The sequence below is a fragment of the Phoxinus phoxinus genome (assembly GCF_949152265.1).
Source record: "Phoxinus phoxinus genome assembly, chromosome: 23".
Lineage (NCBI taxonomy): Eukaryota > Metazoa > Chordata > Actinopteri > Cypriniformes > Leuciscidae > Phoxinus > Phoxinus phoxinus.
In genome coordinates this window covers 5073990-5087124 of record NC_136898.1, presented here as the reverse complement: position 1 = coordinate 5087124, position 13135 = coordinate 5073990, and the positions used below count along the sequence as shown (strand labels likewise).

The window sequence follows — 13135 nt, the reverse complement described above, 5'->3', positions numbered from 1 at the left end:
GTTGATTATTTAAACAGGTTTTTTTTTTAAATGGATCTCAAACAATATTTTTGAGACATTCTTATTGCATTGCTGAATACTATACAGTTTGTGTTCTTTTTTAAATCTTCAAAACAAGTTCACATACACATGTTCATAACTACGGTTAAAATAAAGATTTTTTTGCGTTGCTTCAGTCATGGCATCTATGGTAGTGGACATGAAAAAATCGAATAGAAAAATAACTGGCACAAATCTAGTTCTTTTTCGAGTCATTTCTACACTGGAGAAGAACAAATATTATTATCAAGTAGCCTAGCTAATAAAAACTCAGCGGAAAGAAAAACAGGTCTGAAGGGGTTAAAAATATAAATTGTTTAATTTAGAACCATGTGCAAAAAAATAAATAAAAAAATCACATAAACCTGGAAATAGATTGTTTTACGATACTAAAAACATAAAACAGGAAAGTAATTACGTAAAATGAATAAAAAATATTTCATAGTCCACTCTTTTTCTTGATAACTAATCATGTGATCAAACGCTAGGACTTACATTTCAGTTTTCAAACAAAAAAATGCAAAATAGAAGCATTTTCGCTAATGATCTCAAGACTTTTAGAGCCCACTGAAATTTGTTGATAATTTTGCCATTGTAATTAAATTGACCACATATTCTGTCCAAAGAAACATCTGGAACATGTGCCAGTGCATGAAAGCAGTTTCAAAATCCTTAAACTGTGTCCCATGTCATGAATAATTTACCTAGAACCAAGAGTAAAAACTATAAGTAGGGAATTTGCTGCAGAGGAATATTTGCTGTTACAATAAAAACTTCAGATAATTTGTAGTAATAAAATTGTATATTATTATTTATTTTAAAATGCATAACAAATACATCCAATTCATTATGTACAATCAGATATGCATTTCAATTCCCAGTGAAATCAGCAAAGTTCTTTAGGTCAAACTCAAGTTAGTCCTCATGTCTGGTGCTCTAATGATTCAATGCAAAAGATCCAGACACTCTACTGCACACTTGTGGCACAAATATGAAAATGCACTTTAAACAGTCTTTAAACAGAGCAACATCAATACAGGCGTTCCTTCATCCAGCACTGGCCAATCACAGTAACACAGTTCTGAGATCTGTGAGCGACCAATCAACCAATCCAGGCACTGTAACGTAACAGCAGTGTTTTGAAGAGCGAGTCGGCGTGGACATCAGCTCTCCTACTGTTGATATTCTTTGAGAATGCTGTTTGCAATGACTAATCTCTGGATCTCACTGGTGCCTTCATAGATTTCTGTGATGCGGGCGTCTCGGTAGTGTCTCTCAGCAGGCATGTCTGTGACGTAACCCATTCCGCCCAGAACCTGGATGGCCTTCGCATTTAAACAAAATACTGATGTTACTGGATCTATGATGTGTGAATGTTTCTTGCTTTAAAAATACAAATGAAGAGCTCTTTTCCAAAACGCGATAAACGCCATAAAAAAAAAAAAAAGAGTTTATCATGTAAAATTTTGCTTTGTACTGAACCTATTCACTGCTCCATCAACGTGTCATGCCAAAATCGCTATTTTCCTGGTTTAAAATGTACTGCAAGATGCAGTTTCTTTCCAAAACGCGATAAGCGCCGAACCTATTTTTAGCCTAAACGCGATACATCCTCTCGACCAATCAGAATTCGGGCGCGTTCTAAGCAATCAAAATAGGCAGCGATCTGAACAGAGGTTTGTTTATTTCAATAATTCCTCAAAATGAGTGCTTTAAAGTTTACAAACTCTTTTGGTGGCCTTGATGAGGCAGTGAGACCTACACCTATGGGCATATGTAGTGGACAAATTAGTCCTATTTTGTTACAGGTTTGACACTTTACTAAAAATGACTCTGAATGTATTACTAAATAACTTATTGAATATTGTTATCATTACTTTTTTCAGGTTCAGCACCAAATTACAATTAGCCTAAATTACTAAATGATTTAAATGTATTTTTAACATTGTTGTATTTAAGGACTGGTATTTGTATGAGTGTTATTTATAAGTGGTGGACAATATTAAAATGTGTCATTTAGTTAACTATTTATTTATTAGAAACTATTTATTATACTTTTATTTATTTCATGCATTTGCACTTATTTAATTTATATTAATTTAAAGTATATAAGACAAACCATCATTTTTTTGGGAAACAATTGATGGATTTATAGCGTTTTGAAAAAAAAAAATGGATTAATAGCGTTTTGGAAAAAAAAAATAACTTTGAATTTATCATCAACAATATTGTTGTTTGATTTAATAATCATTGTTCAACATGAGCCACAAAACCATTTTAACAGGATTAATTGAATATTCACAAAATGTGTGGGTCTAGGTAAAAAAAAATATTTTCCTGAAACCTATTGAAATGGATTTATAGCGTTTTGGAAAAGAGCTCCTCAAATATATAATACAATATACAGCATTTCTGTATGATTACCTGATGGGAGACAAAGGTAGCAGCTTCAGATGCAGCCAGTTTAGCCATGGCAGCTTCCTGGAGAACAAAGAAACACACGTATATATGGTACATATTTATAAGCTAGATTTTTAACAGTGTCTACTAGGGAGTTTCTTATGCAGTCTCAAGGGTATTTAACATGTATCAAGGATAAACACAGCTACCATGAATTTTACAATAGCTTTGTTTATGAGAAGACTCGCTAACCTTAGTAAAAGGTTTCTTTGCATCCCGCAGCATTGCAGCTTTCCAGGTGAGAAGACGAGCGCTTTCTGTGGCCAAGGCCATGTCTGCCAGTTTAAACTGAAAGAGACGTTTATAGATCATCCCAGGTGAAGGATGAAAACACTCAACTTTTCCACTTCCTTCCTTACCTGTATTGCCTGCAGTTTTCCAATCGGAGCGCCGAAAGCCGTTCTTTTATGAGCGTAATCAGCCGCGCAGTCCAGCGCTGCCTGCGCGATCCCAAGAGCCTGTGCTGCGATACCAAGCCGCCCGCTGTCCAGAGTTTGCTGTTAGAGAAGCCATTAGATCTGCATTAGATCACAAGTAAACAAAGCAAATAGAATGCAAATGTGAAAGTGCTTTATAGAGCTGCACGATTCTGGATAAATTGAGAATCACGTTTTTTTGTTGTTGTTTAAAACAGAGATCACGATTCTCCCGCAATTCTGAACAGATAACTTAACAAAATAATCTGTAATTTACTAGAGGTTCTGACGAAATGGTAATTGCAGCAGTTTCTTTAAAATGTATAATTAATCTGAATTAAAAAAATATATATTAAAGTTTGAATGACTGATTCTATAGAGACAGAGCGTATTTAGGCCACGCCCACACCGGAACAATCCAACCGTCTCCATTGACTTTGCATTGCGAGAAGCTCCTCCTTGTCATTTCTTGCTTCTAATTAAAGACAGAAAAATGCCTAAAAGCTGCTGTGTGACAAGATGTACAGCAAACAAGCAAATAACCCAGAAATAAGTTTTTATAAGCTGTCGACCCCAAAAAACGAGTGTTTAAGGACATAAAAGTGGATCAGGCAGTTGAGACAGAGCGTAACGTGTCTCATTACTCTGAGAACTAACGTACGCCCGCGGGAGGAGAACGTAATCGGCAACACAGGATCGCTTATCTTACAGAAATATAATATATAAAAACTGACATTTGGATATTTGACTCACCAGTGACCAAATGTTTAACTTACTACACACGTAACTGTATTTTTAGTGCATACTGAGTATCAGGATCCCACAATTTACCCATTCGTTCCAGCCTGTATCCACTTTTAAGTCCGTAAACGCTCGTTTTTTGGGGTCGACAGCTGATAAAAACTTATTTCTGGGTTTTTTAGCTTGTTTGCTGTACACCTTGTCACACAGCAGCTTTAAGGCATCAGTGTTTATATCCGAACTATAAACTTTAATCTCTGTTCTTCTGTGATAATATGAATATTTGTTACACAGAAATAACTGTACGGTTGAAAAGCCTGTTTGTGAAGTTGTTTCATACCTACAGCTCTCTCTGTATCAGCGGCAGCGCCAACACAGATCTGAATACTCCGGTGTGATTTTATCAAAGGTTTAATAGACACAGGCGAATTGTTGTCATTTAGGAATGAAATCGCAGATCTTTTAACGATTAATCATGCAGCTCTAGTGCTTTAGTTTTATAACTTGCCTAAAATGCAATGGTTTTATTTACAGTAACTTATAGAAGCATTTTAAATTGGCTTGAATCATTTTTACATATAGGAGAAAAACACTGGCATGACAACAGCATGCTAAAATCATACCATTGCAATTTTAAAGCCCATCCCTCGCTCTCCCAGCATGTTGCCGAGTGGGACGCGGCAGTCTTCCAGAATGATATTGGCTGTGGATGAAGCTCGAATTCCCAGTTTGTCTTCTTTCTTCCCTAAAGACAACCCCGGATGAGGCATCGGCACTAGGAAGGCACTAATTCCCTGTAGGATAAAAAAAAAACATTACCATACTGAAATAATTATAAATATATTTCTTATTTGACAATTTCCCCCTTTTCACCCCTTGAATACCAAATCAAATCGCTATTCATATTCTTCTGAAATTTTAAAAAACATGAATTATAATTATACCGTATAATCAATCTTTTTCAAATCGGTTCATTCATCATTTCATCTAGCACCTTGTGTTTTAGGCTCTTGTCTGTTGTGGCAAAAACGACGGTGGCGGAGGCGTCCCAGCAGTTGGTTATCCAGGCTTTGGTTCCGTTCAGAATCCACTCGTCCCCCTCCTGCCGGGCCAGTGTCGATGCTGCACCTGCATCGCTGCCGTTTCCTTTACAGCGAAACAAAAACACGTCTTTAGCACAACACTTCATACCACACAGAGCTGAAATCACTGATGTTACCGTAAACACGTCAACTCTATGGATCTATAGATAGTGTGTGACATTGCACCTGTGTTTTCCAGAGCTCACGGAGATGTTTACCTGGTTCACTCAGAGCGAAACAGCCCACTTTCTCCCCGGTGGTGAAGGGTGGAATCCACTGCTTTTTCTGCTCTTCTGTGCCAAATTTCAGGATTGGACCCAGGTACAGTGACTAAAAACAAATATTTGCTAAATGTATGTTGTTAACAGTGCAGCTTAAGGACATTTTACAAACTGAAAATATATTTAGTTTGAACTCGGTTTCAAATGACAAAATATATTACAATTTGTATAATATAATATAATATAATATATGTTTTGCAATTACCCAAAATGAATTTAAAGATTGGAATTGTATTTTTAGGCTAATTGTTTTTTGGCTAATTTCAGTATATTTTGAAATAGATTTAAAACATATATATGAAAATATATATTTTTGCCATATAGGCATTGCATGTGTTTGTTGTTTAACCATAATCTTAAAGGGGACCTTTAATGTCTCAAAAAACTCATTTTTTCAACAAAAAAAAACATTTAAATGAGGAATATTGTGATTATACGTGTTTGTACCCGGAAGAAAACTCAAGACTACAATGGAGGCGTTTCAGGGAGCTCAGAAACAGTGACGCTGATATAGAGAATAACTCCCGCTGGAGGGACTTTGTGCTTTGCAGAGCTTTTTCATGCTGAAACAGCAACATTACACACTAAAGAAAGATGAAAACGTAAAAAGCCTTTCAGAGGCATAAGTCGTCATAGTTGGGTAAACTTCTATAGCGGTGAATGGGAGGCGACAGCAAATATAATTTTTGTATTTGCTCTAAAAGAAATCCACGATAGCGTTTCAACGACTTTCCAAAAAAGGGAAAAAATCCAGTCGGAAGAGAGATGTCAAGATTAATCGCGATTAATCGAATCCAAAATAAAAGTTTGTGTTTATATAATATATGTGTGTGTCTATTATGTATAACTATTTTGTATATATAAATACACACACATGCATGTATTTATTTAAGTTTTTATATATATATATATATATATATAATAGTTCTATTTATATATAATATAAATTATATAAAAATATATATGCAGTATATAAATGCAAACCTTTCTCAAATATATACATGCATGTGTGTGTATTTATATATACAAAATAATTATAAACAATTCACACACATATATTATGTAAACACAAACTTTTATTTTGGATTCGATTAATCGCGATTAATCGTTTACAGCCCTACGCCACTCCCTCAGCTGTTGTATTAGAAACACCCTCACAGCAGCGTTAATTCGTTTTTTTGTCTTTCACTGCCAAGGTCAAAAGTAAAGCATTATAAATGTTTTTTTTTTTAAATGGCAATATTAAAAACTTTACTAGATTTGTGATGTTGATAACTGTGGAAACGTGTCAGTCAGTGAAAAGAGTCCATAGGACCCCTTTAAGTAAAAGTAGATGTTTCAGCAGAATTATAAGTATAGAAGATACTCCATTTGGTACGTAACTTACGTTTTGAGCATTAAAAAAGTATGTTCTATGTAGTACGAGTGTGTAGTATCTAGTATGAGTGAGATTCGGAAGTACTACATCCACCATTTGTCATTATCATGTGACCTACGGCATCAGTTGCATCACTTCACTGCCATTCATAAATCCTCTCCCGTGGCCTCATGGGATAATAAAGTGTCCATCGAACGCGCACCTCAGAATCTCGGCAGAAGTAGTAGGTCATCCGGGTACTTTTAGCTATGCATTCGGACAAAATACTCTGTTGACGTACTGTTTCTCAGATATATAGTAGGGAAGAATGAGTCTGGTTTTGACCGTGGCGCGAGTAAAAGGCGACTCACATTATTCACACTGACGATTACTCCGGTCGAGGCACATCCTCTGCTGAGCTCCTCCACAGCGAGACAGTACGCAAGATAATCCATCCCAGCTCCACCCAGACTCTCCGGCACCTCTACAGCCATGACACCCATCGCTCCGAGTTCTTGAACCTACAGCGGCCAAAATCAACCACAATCATCCTCGTATGCTCAAATCAAGAGGCAATGACTATTGTAGACTGTGGAGCTCCACAGGTTTCTTTTACCTGCTTGGCTGGGAACATGTGATCTTTGTCCAGCTGGGCGGCGATGGGCGCAAGTTCCTTTTGTGCGTAATCTCTACACGTCTGCCTCATCATCTGGTGCAGCTCTGGCAGCTCCGCCAACTGAGCCAAACAGCGGACGCCATGGCCTACCGCCAAGCCTAGAGCTGATGGATAAAGAAACAGGGATGATATCAGCATGTATACTGTATGAATTTTTAGATGAACAATGATAAAACATCTTAAGAGAGCAATTAATGCTACATGGATTAACTTGCATAAATGACACCCATCCCCCTTATTTTGCATTGCAGAAATAAGCTATTTTCTGTAAAGTTGTGTGGACTTCTGCTTCGTTAGCCAATATATATATATATATACATATATGTGTGTGTGTGAGGCAAGGGAGGCAGTGCCTGAAAAAAAAATAGATGGGAAAATTATCCATATTTTCACAAACAAAACAAGGCAAATATGACAAAATGTGACATTAGCTTGGTGAAATGAAATGTGTCTGTGAGCAGTGTTTACCGAGCTTGATGACTTATGATCCGAAAATAATTACTATTAAAGTAATTATTATTAAATGAACAGCTGAACATCAGTTCACAAGTAAAATATTTTGTTTAAATTGTTACTGCCTTTAGTTATTATTTTGGAATAAGTGTAAAACTGCTTAAAACACTAACTTGATTGGAATTATACTTAAATAGAACATTAATAAAAAATGTTATGTAAACCTCCAAAATAGAATTGTATTTTTTATGTAATGTAAGGTGATATTTAACCAGGAAAATGAAACAACTTAAGTGTTAACTGGGACATGTATTTATATTAAATTTATGGAAGAAAAAAAAACTGTGAGGACTTAGCAAAATGCAACAACATTACGTGTAACTGTGACATGTATTTACATAAAATTTATAAAAATAAAAATAAAACCTGAGGACTTTGCCGCCTCATTTCAGAACACCTGCGAATGGAATAAAAGTTTACGCGCATGCGCAGAACCTGTAGAATAAAAGTAGGTGAAAGATCACGGTCCATAACAGCTATAGTGTTAAAAAGAGCATTAAAGTGTAGTGTTTAGTGTTTGTGTACATGGTTAAATCATTTCATATAACAAATCGAAGGTCACAATGTGTGATTTTTTAAAACCTGGACCCTGAGTGACATTTGTTATGAAATTGAAATGACACAGTCAGCTGCCAGGGTAAAGATTAAACCCATAACGTTAAATGACAATAACCATCCAAAATAACACGAACACAGTAAACTAACATTTCGTAATATAACCGTGTTCATGCCTTATCATGGAGAAGTCATTTCAAGTGAATTTTAATAAGGTAAGCACACGATTTTCTTATTCTATTCAATGACTAGTTTGTTGTCTTAAATGAAGTCCTAGCCGAAACAGCGTCATATAAAGGGAATCATTCTAATGTTAATATTAATTCAGTTTCCAAAAGAGATTCAGACAGTCAGATGTTTGTGCACTTTGATGTGCTTAGAATCATTCTGCACTGGTCCCTTTAATGAGCAGCTGCAAATGCATCCAGCGGTATATTACATGCGGACAAAGTCGCTCATGAGCTGAGATGACACTGGTGTAAACATGCAGTAATAATCAGTAACTCTACTGACCTCTCCGTGCTTTGAAAAGCGCCGCCATCTTGGCTCTAATAAGTCTGCTTTCGTAACAGCAAACAGGAAGCTGTTTGCGAGCGGTCGTGTCATGTGATCATGACGTCACGCCGATGTTATTATTTTAAGTTTTAAAATAATTGTTTATTTTATTAATGTATATACATTCAAAATGTGTAAGTAAATTAAGTTTTCAAAGAGGTTAAATCCTAGTAAAATATTGCAACACTATTGCATAATAATCATACATTTGACCAAATTATTTATTTGAGTTTAACTTAAATAAAAAAATTTCACGATCATTTTATTCATTTATATTTATTTGAACTAAGTAAAACAAGTTTCACTCTTTCTTATGATAAAGCAGGTAAATCTTAGAGCAAGATACATTTCAATGAAAAAACTGCATATATTGCAATACTAAAAGACTAAATTTGTGCATATTACAGTATTTGCATGGCACTTATCATGATTTGAGTTTACATTAATTTATAATATTTAAATGTACATAATAATGTTAATTTATTTTATTTGAAATGTCTAGATAAAAGTATTATATTAGTTTATATTATATTGTTTTTAGTTTATATTACAATGTTTTAAATAAATGTGTATTTGATTAATTATTTATATATACATTTAAAACATATTATTAACCCTATATATTATATTATATTTAAATAATGGAATATTTTTTCCTTGATATTTCCTTTGTTTCTTGTTTGCTTTCACACAAAATAGCTCTAATACCAAAAATAAAAGAGATTTTGAATATTAACATTTCCCCTAAGAAATCGTTTTTTAGCCTAATGAATTGTGTATTTGTATTGCGTTCTTTAATGTTATTGATTGATGCTAATGACAAATAAGGAAAGAGTAACAAGACAAGTCAGCTTTTCTTATTTTTCCAAAACATGTTTATTATTGGCATGATAAAAAGTCAGTTAGATGTCCTGGACCATTTAAATTAATCTATTCTGGGGTGGGAGAAGTCAGAGAAAAGGGGGAGGAAAGGGGATAAAAAGTGCCGTGAGAAGGCTCGATGCTATGCTGCAAGCGCGCAGCGAGGTGAGTTCACTGTTTAGCGGCGGTCAGATTGAAGCAGCCGCGCTGGTGGAACTGCATGTCCCTCACACGGCGCATGGACTGAATCTGAGGCTGGAAGGCGCAAAACTCGTTGTAGTGTCTGTAGTCTCCGCACTCAAACAGATACTGGTATCCTCTGTAGCCGGGGTACTGGTATCCCACCCAACTTCAAAAAGAGAAAGAGAGTCATTCAGAATGTGTGAAAGATGGGGTATTATTGCAGTTTGGTTAGGTTTGATGTGTTACTCACGCTCCACCGGGGACCCTCACGCTGCCCACTCTGTCGCAGAAGCCGTGCGCCCACAGGGTTGGCACATCATCCTCCTGGATCTCCATCTTGTTCCCCTTGAAGTCGGACAGCTCAAACAGGCAGATCTTGTGCTCCATGGGGTCCTGTGGGCGTTATGACCCATTAGAAGCATGCATTTGATTTCAGTTTGTGTAAAGGAGAAGTTGCAAAGTGTCCTACCATGCGGATGGGTCTGAGGGACATGAGACAATCACTGCGGTAGCTGTTTGACCAGGTGTCCCAGCGAGGATACTCGCCCTTCTCCAGGATGAACATCTCGCCACGGAAGTTAGTCTGCTCGAAGGCAACAAAGCTGAAGACATGCACATCATGGAGAGATGTGTACCAGACAGTGGATGAGGGGGGGGGGGGGGGGGGGGGAAGGGATGACAGCATGAGTTTGGAGGGGAAAGGATGGTACCAACTAAATAATAGTATCTCAATGATCCTAAAATAACACTGATTTATGCTTTTCTCATCCACATTAGACACAATCCATTGGTCAGTGACTTACGGGCCGCACTCAACAATGATACTGCGGACTCTGTCCATTCCGCGTTCACAGACGTTCATGCACTCATTCTGGACCTCCATCATCCTGCCCTGGAAGTTCTCCTGGTCGAACAGGAAGATCTGCAAGAGAAGAAGATGTAGACCATGAGCAGGTATCCCACTTACTTTTTCATTTCACCAATGACTTCATGGATAGTCTCTAATCATCTGGTTGCAGTGAACCTTTTTGGGAACTATCTTAGTGTGAAGAACATTTAAATAATCTTAAGAACCCTTAAGTTTCCATGGAGGCTAAAGGTTCTAAATGGAACTGTATATGCAAATAAATAACTTTTGTTTTTAAGACTGCTGAAGAATCCTTGATTCCGCAAAGAACAGTTCTTCATTTTTTGGAATGGATATTAAAGGGTCTTCATGGAACCATATATTTTTTTAAGAGTGTAGGTTTCATGCTAATCCCACCTTTACTTAAATGTCAGTAGGTGGTTTGTCTGCCCGAATCCAGTCCTTCAAACCAGCTGAACGCAGATACTTACTTTGTAGTTCCCCATGAATCCGGGGTCTCCGGTCTTGGGGGCCTTGCTGGTGGCGGCAGGGGCGGGAGCTCCCTTGTCCTTGGCATCAGTGCCCTGGTTGGAGGCGGACTTGGTGGTCTGAGACATGGTGAAGGGGTTCAAGAGCGTCTGTGGGAGAAAGAGCAAAGGGTGGGAAAGGTCATGAGGCTTGAAATTGGTGCACATACTCCAAAATATCCATCAGGGCTGGTGTTGTGGGACGGGGGTTGAATGTTAGGGATGGTAGGGTTTGGGCTTTGCATTTAAAATGGCTGCTTTCAATCAAACAAAAACCAAAATAGAAAAATAAGTGAGTCCAGGGCAATTCCCTATACTACATCCATGAGAGAACAGTGAAGGGACTCCCAGCTGTGGCTGTATCCACATGACCTGGGCTCTTACCTGCTTGAGTACAGCTGTGCTGGGATGGCTGGCTCGTGCTGACCCCCTCTGACCAGTGCTCTAACTTTTATACCCTGGCAAGCGGAGCACAGAGGCGCTCGGCGTACAATAGAAACACGTCGTCATCAGAGTTTGCCCGTGCCAAAGCCGCAGGGTCATCGCATAGCCCAGAAGGCTCTCCCCGCAGCGCCTGTAAGCATTTTACTGTCAATGGAAAGCCCTGACAATAGCACTTTCCCCTTTAGCCTGCACCCTATGCTATAGGCTACATATGGAAGAAACGTATACACACAGGTCAGAGGTCACGTGATGCTAATCCGTTGCACTCTGACTCTCTTGAGTATATCTGCTGGGATGTTTGCATCAGAGTTACACTCTTGTTTCCAATGCATTCTTGATGTTTTCTAAAATTGTTGGAGAACAACACATTTTACATATAATATAATAATTATTTAAATTGTAAGTACAATTATATTTTTCATTGAATTTGTTATATATATATATATATATATATATATATATATATATATATATATATATATATATATATATAAAACAAAATCAATGAAAAATATGAAAATAATAATTGTAGGATTAAAAATCATATTTATTTAAAAAATCTATTGTAGTATGGATGTAGCTTCTACATATTAAATATTATATCTAACACAATGTACTGTATTCAATACACTTAATATTATTATTACTATTGTGGCATACTATTGGCCATTAGAAAATAAACGCCTATATACCATATCGATCAATACAAAATCTATATACCAGTTTGAAAATTTAATATTAAGCCTAAAAGAAATATTGAGAAACTGAATGATTGGGATTGGGATTCATTGTGTTTCTCATGATTTCTTAGGATTAATATTCCATGTTAAATGGCATTTTTAAAACATGCCTGTGTCTTTAAATGTAGTGTATGTGATAGCAGATGCAGAATGAGCTTGTTACGCAACTGAAGGATTCCACACGGACTTCCACAGAATCTCACTGGCACTCTTTGAACCTGCGCTGTGAGATTTACGGCTACAATCTTCTGAGATGAATGCTGCAATAGCCCTGTAACAACTGCAATGTATCTCTCCTTACTGACTCACTGAATGATTAGAAATAACCTTGGAGAAATAGGAGCAGCCTACGAACCTTAACATGATTTAGCTTTACAGAAGGCTTTTACTGCTTTTATCTATCTTCATTTATATACCGGTAGTAAATGTTGTTGTTTTCTGACAATGAACTTGAGCTGCATTTTTATGAAATGTGATATATACAAATAAAAAGTTTTTTATTACAGTTGTTTTGTCACAGTCACATTTTTTGTTTGTTTAATTTGACATTATATGTTATTTATTTGCAATGATTAAATGCCAGAATTTGTGTTTTACTGATAAAAACAACGAATCATGGTTAAATTATTTCTGTCAGGTTTTCCCTTTGTTTTTGAGACTATATGGAAATGGCAGTTCTGAATTATATAAATAATAACATATATGATGACAATAAATAGATAAATGTGACAAATAATATTGCAATACCATACACTATCGTTCAAAAGCTTGGGGTTTTTTTATTCAGCAAGGATGCATTCAATTGATCAATAGTGCAGGAAAGACATTTATAATGTTACAAAAGATTTCTCTTTCAAA

At 36.5% G+C, this 13135-nt stretch overlaps 2 protein-coding genes across 2 annotated transcripts; both read right to left on the bottom strand.

Annotated features, from left to right (window-relative positions):
- Positions 1-832: 832 nt before the first annotated feature.
- Positions 833-8691, bottom strand: acads (acyl-CoA dehydrogenase short chain). Its single transcript, XM_079599381.1, has 10 exons — positions 8634-8691; positions 6993-7156; positions 6748-6897; positions 4957-5068; positions 4651-4802; positions 4280-4450; positions 2859-2996; positions 2692-2787; positions 2464-2520; positions 833-1364 (listed from the first exon to the last, which is right to left on the bottom strand). The coding sequence occupies exons 1-10, from the start codon at positions 8659-8661 to the stop codon at positions 1212-1214; spliced, it is 1221 nt and encodes a 406-aa protein (XP_079455507.1). The 5' UTR covers positions 8662-8691; the 3' UTR covers positions 833-1211.
- Positions 8692-9527: 836 nt separating this feature from the next.
- Positions 9528-11651, bottom strand: crybb1 (crystallin, beta B1). Its single transcript, XM_079599382.1, is given in 7 exon segments — positions 9528-9885; positions 9970-10112; positions 10189-10321; positions 10523-10641; positions 11058-11204; positions 11478-11537; positions 11541-11651. Coding segments are annotated over 7 exon segments (876 nt in total). The 5' UTR covers positions 11637-11651; the 3' UTR covers positions 9528-9707.
- Positions 11652-13135: the final 1484 nt, after the last annotated feature.

What these genes read in the sequence shown, in the direction of transcription:
- acads (XM_079599381.1), bottom strand. Translation starts at nt 8,661, where the DNA reads ATGGCGGCGCTTTTCAAAGCACGGAGAG. An exon ending in TTTCGCTCTGAGTGAACCAG is followed by an intron (nt 4,803 to 4,956) that starts GTAAACATCTCC and finishes TTCGCTGTAAAG; the next exon opens with GAAACGGCAGCGATGCAGGT. An exon ending in GAAAACTGCAGGCAATACAG is followed by an intron (nt 2,788 to 2,858) that starts GTAAGGAAGGAA and finishes CGTCTCTTTCAG; the next exon opens with TTTAAACTGGCAGACATGGC.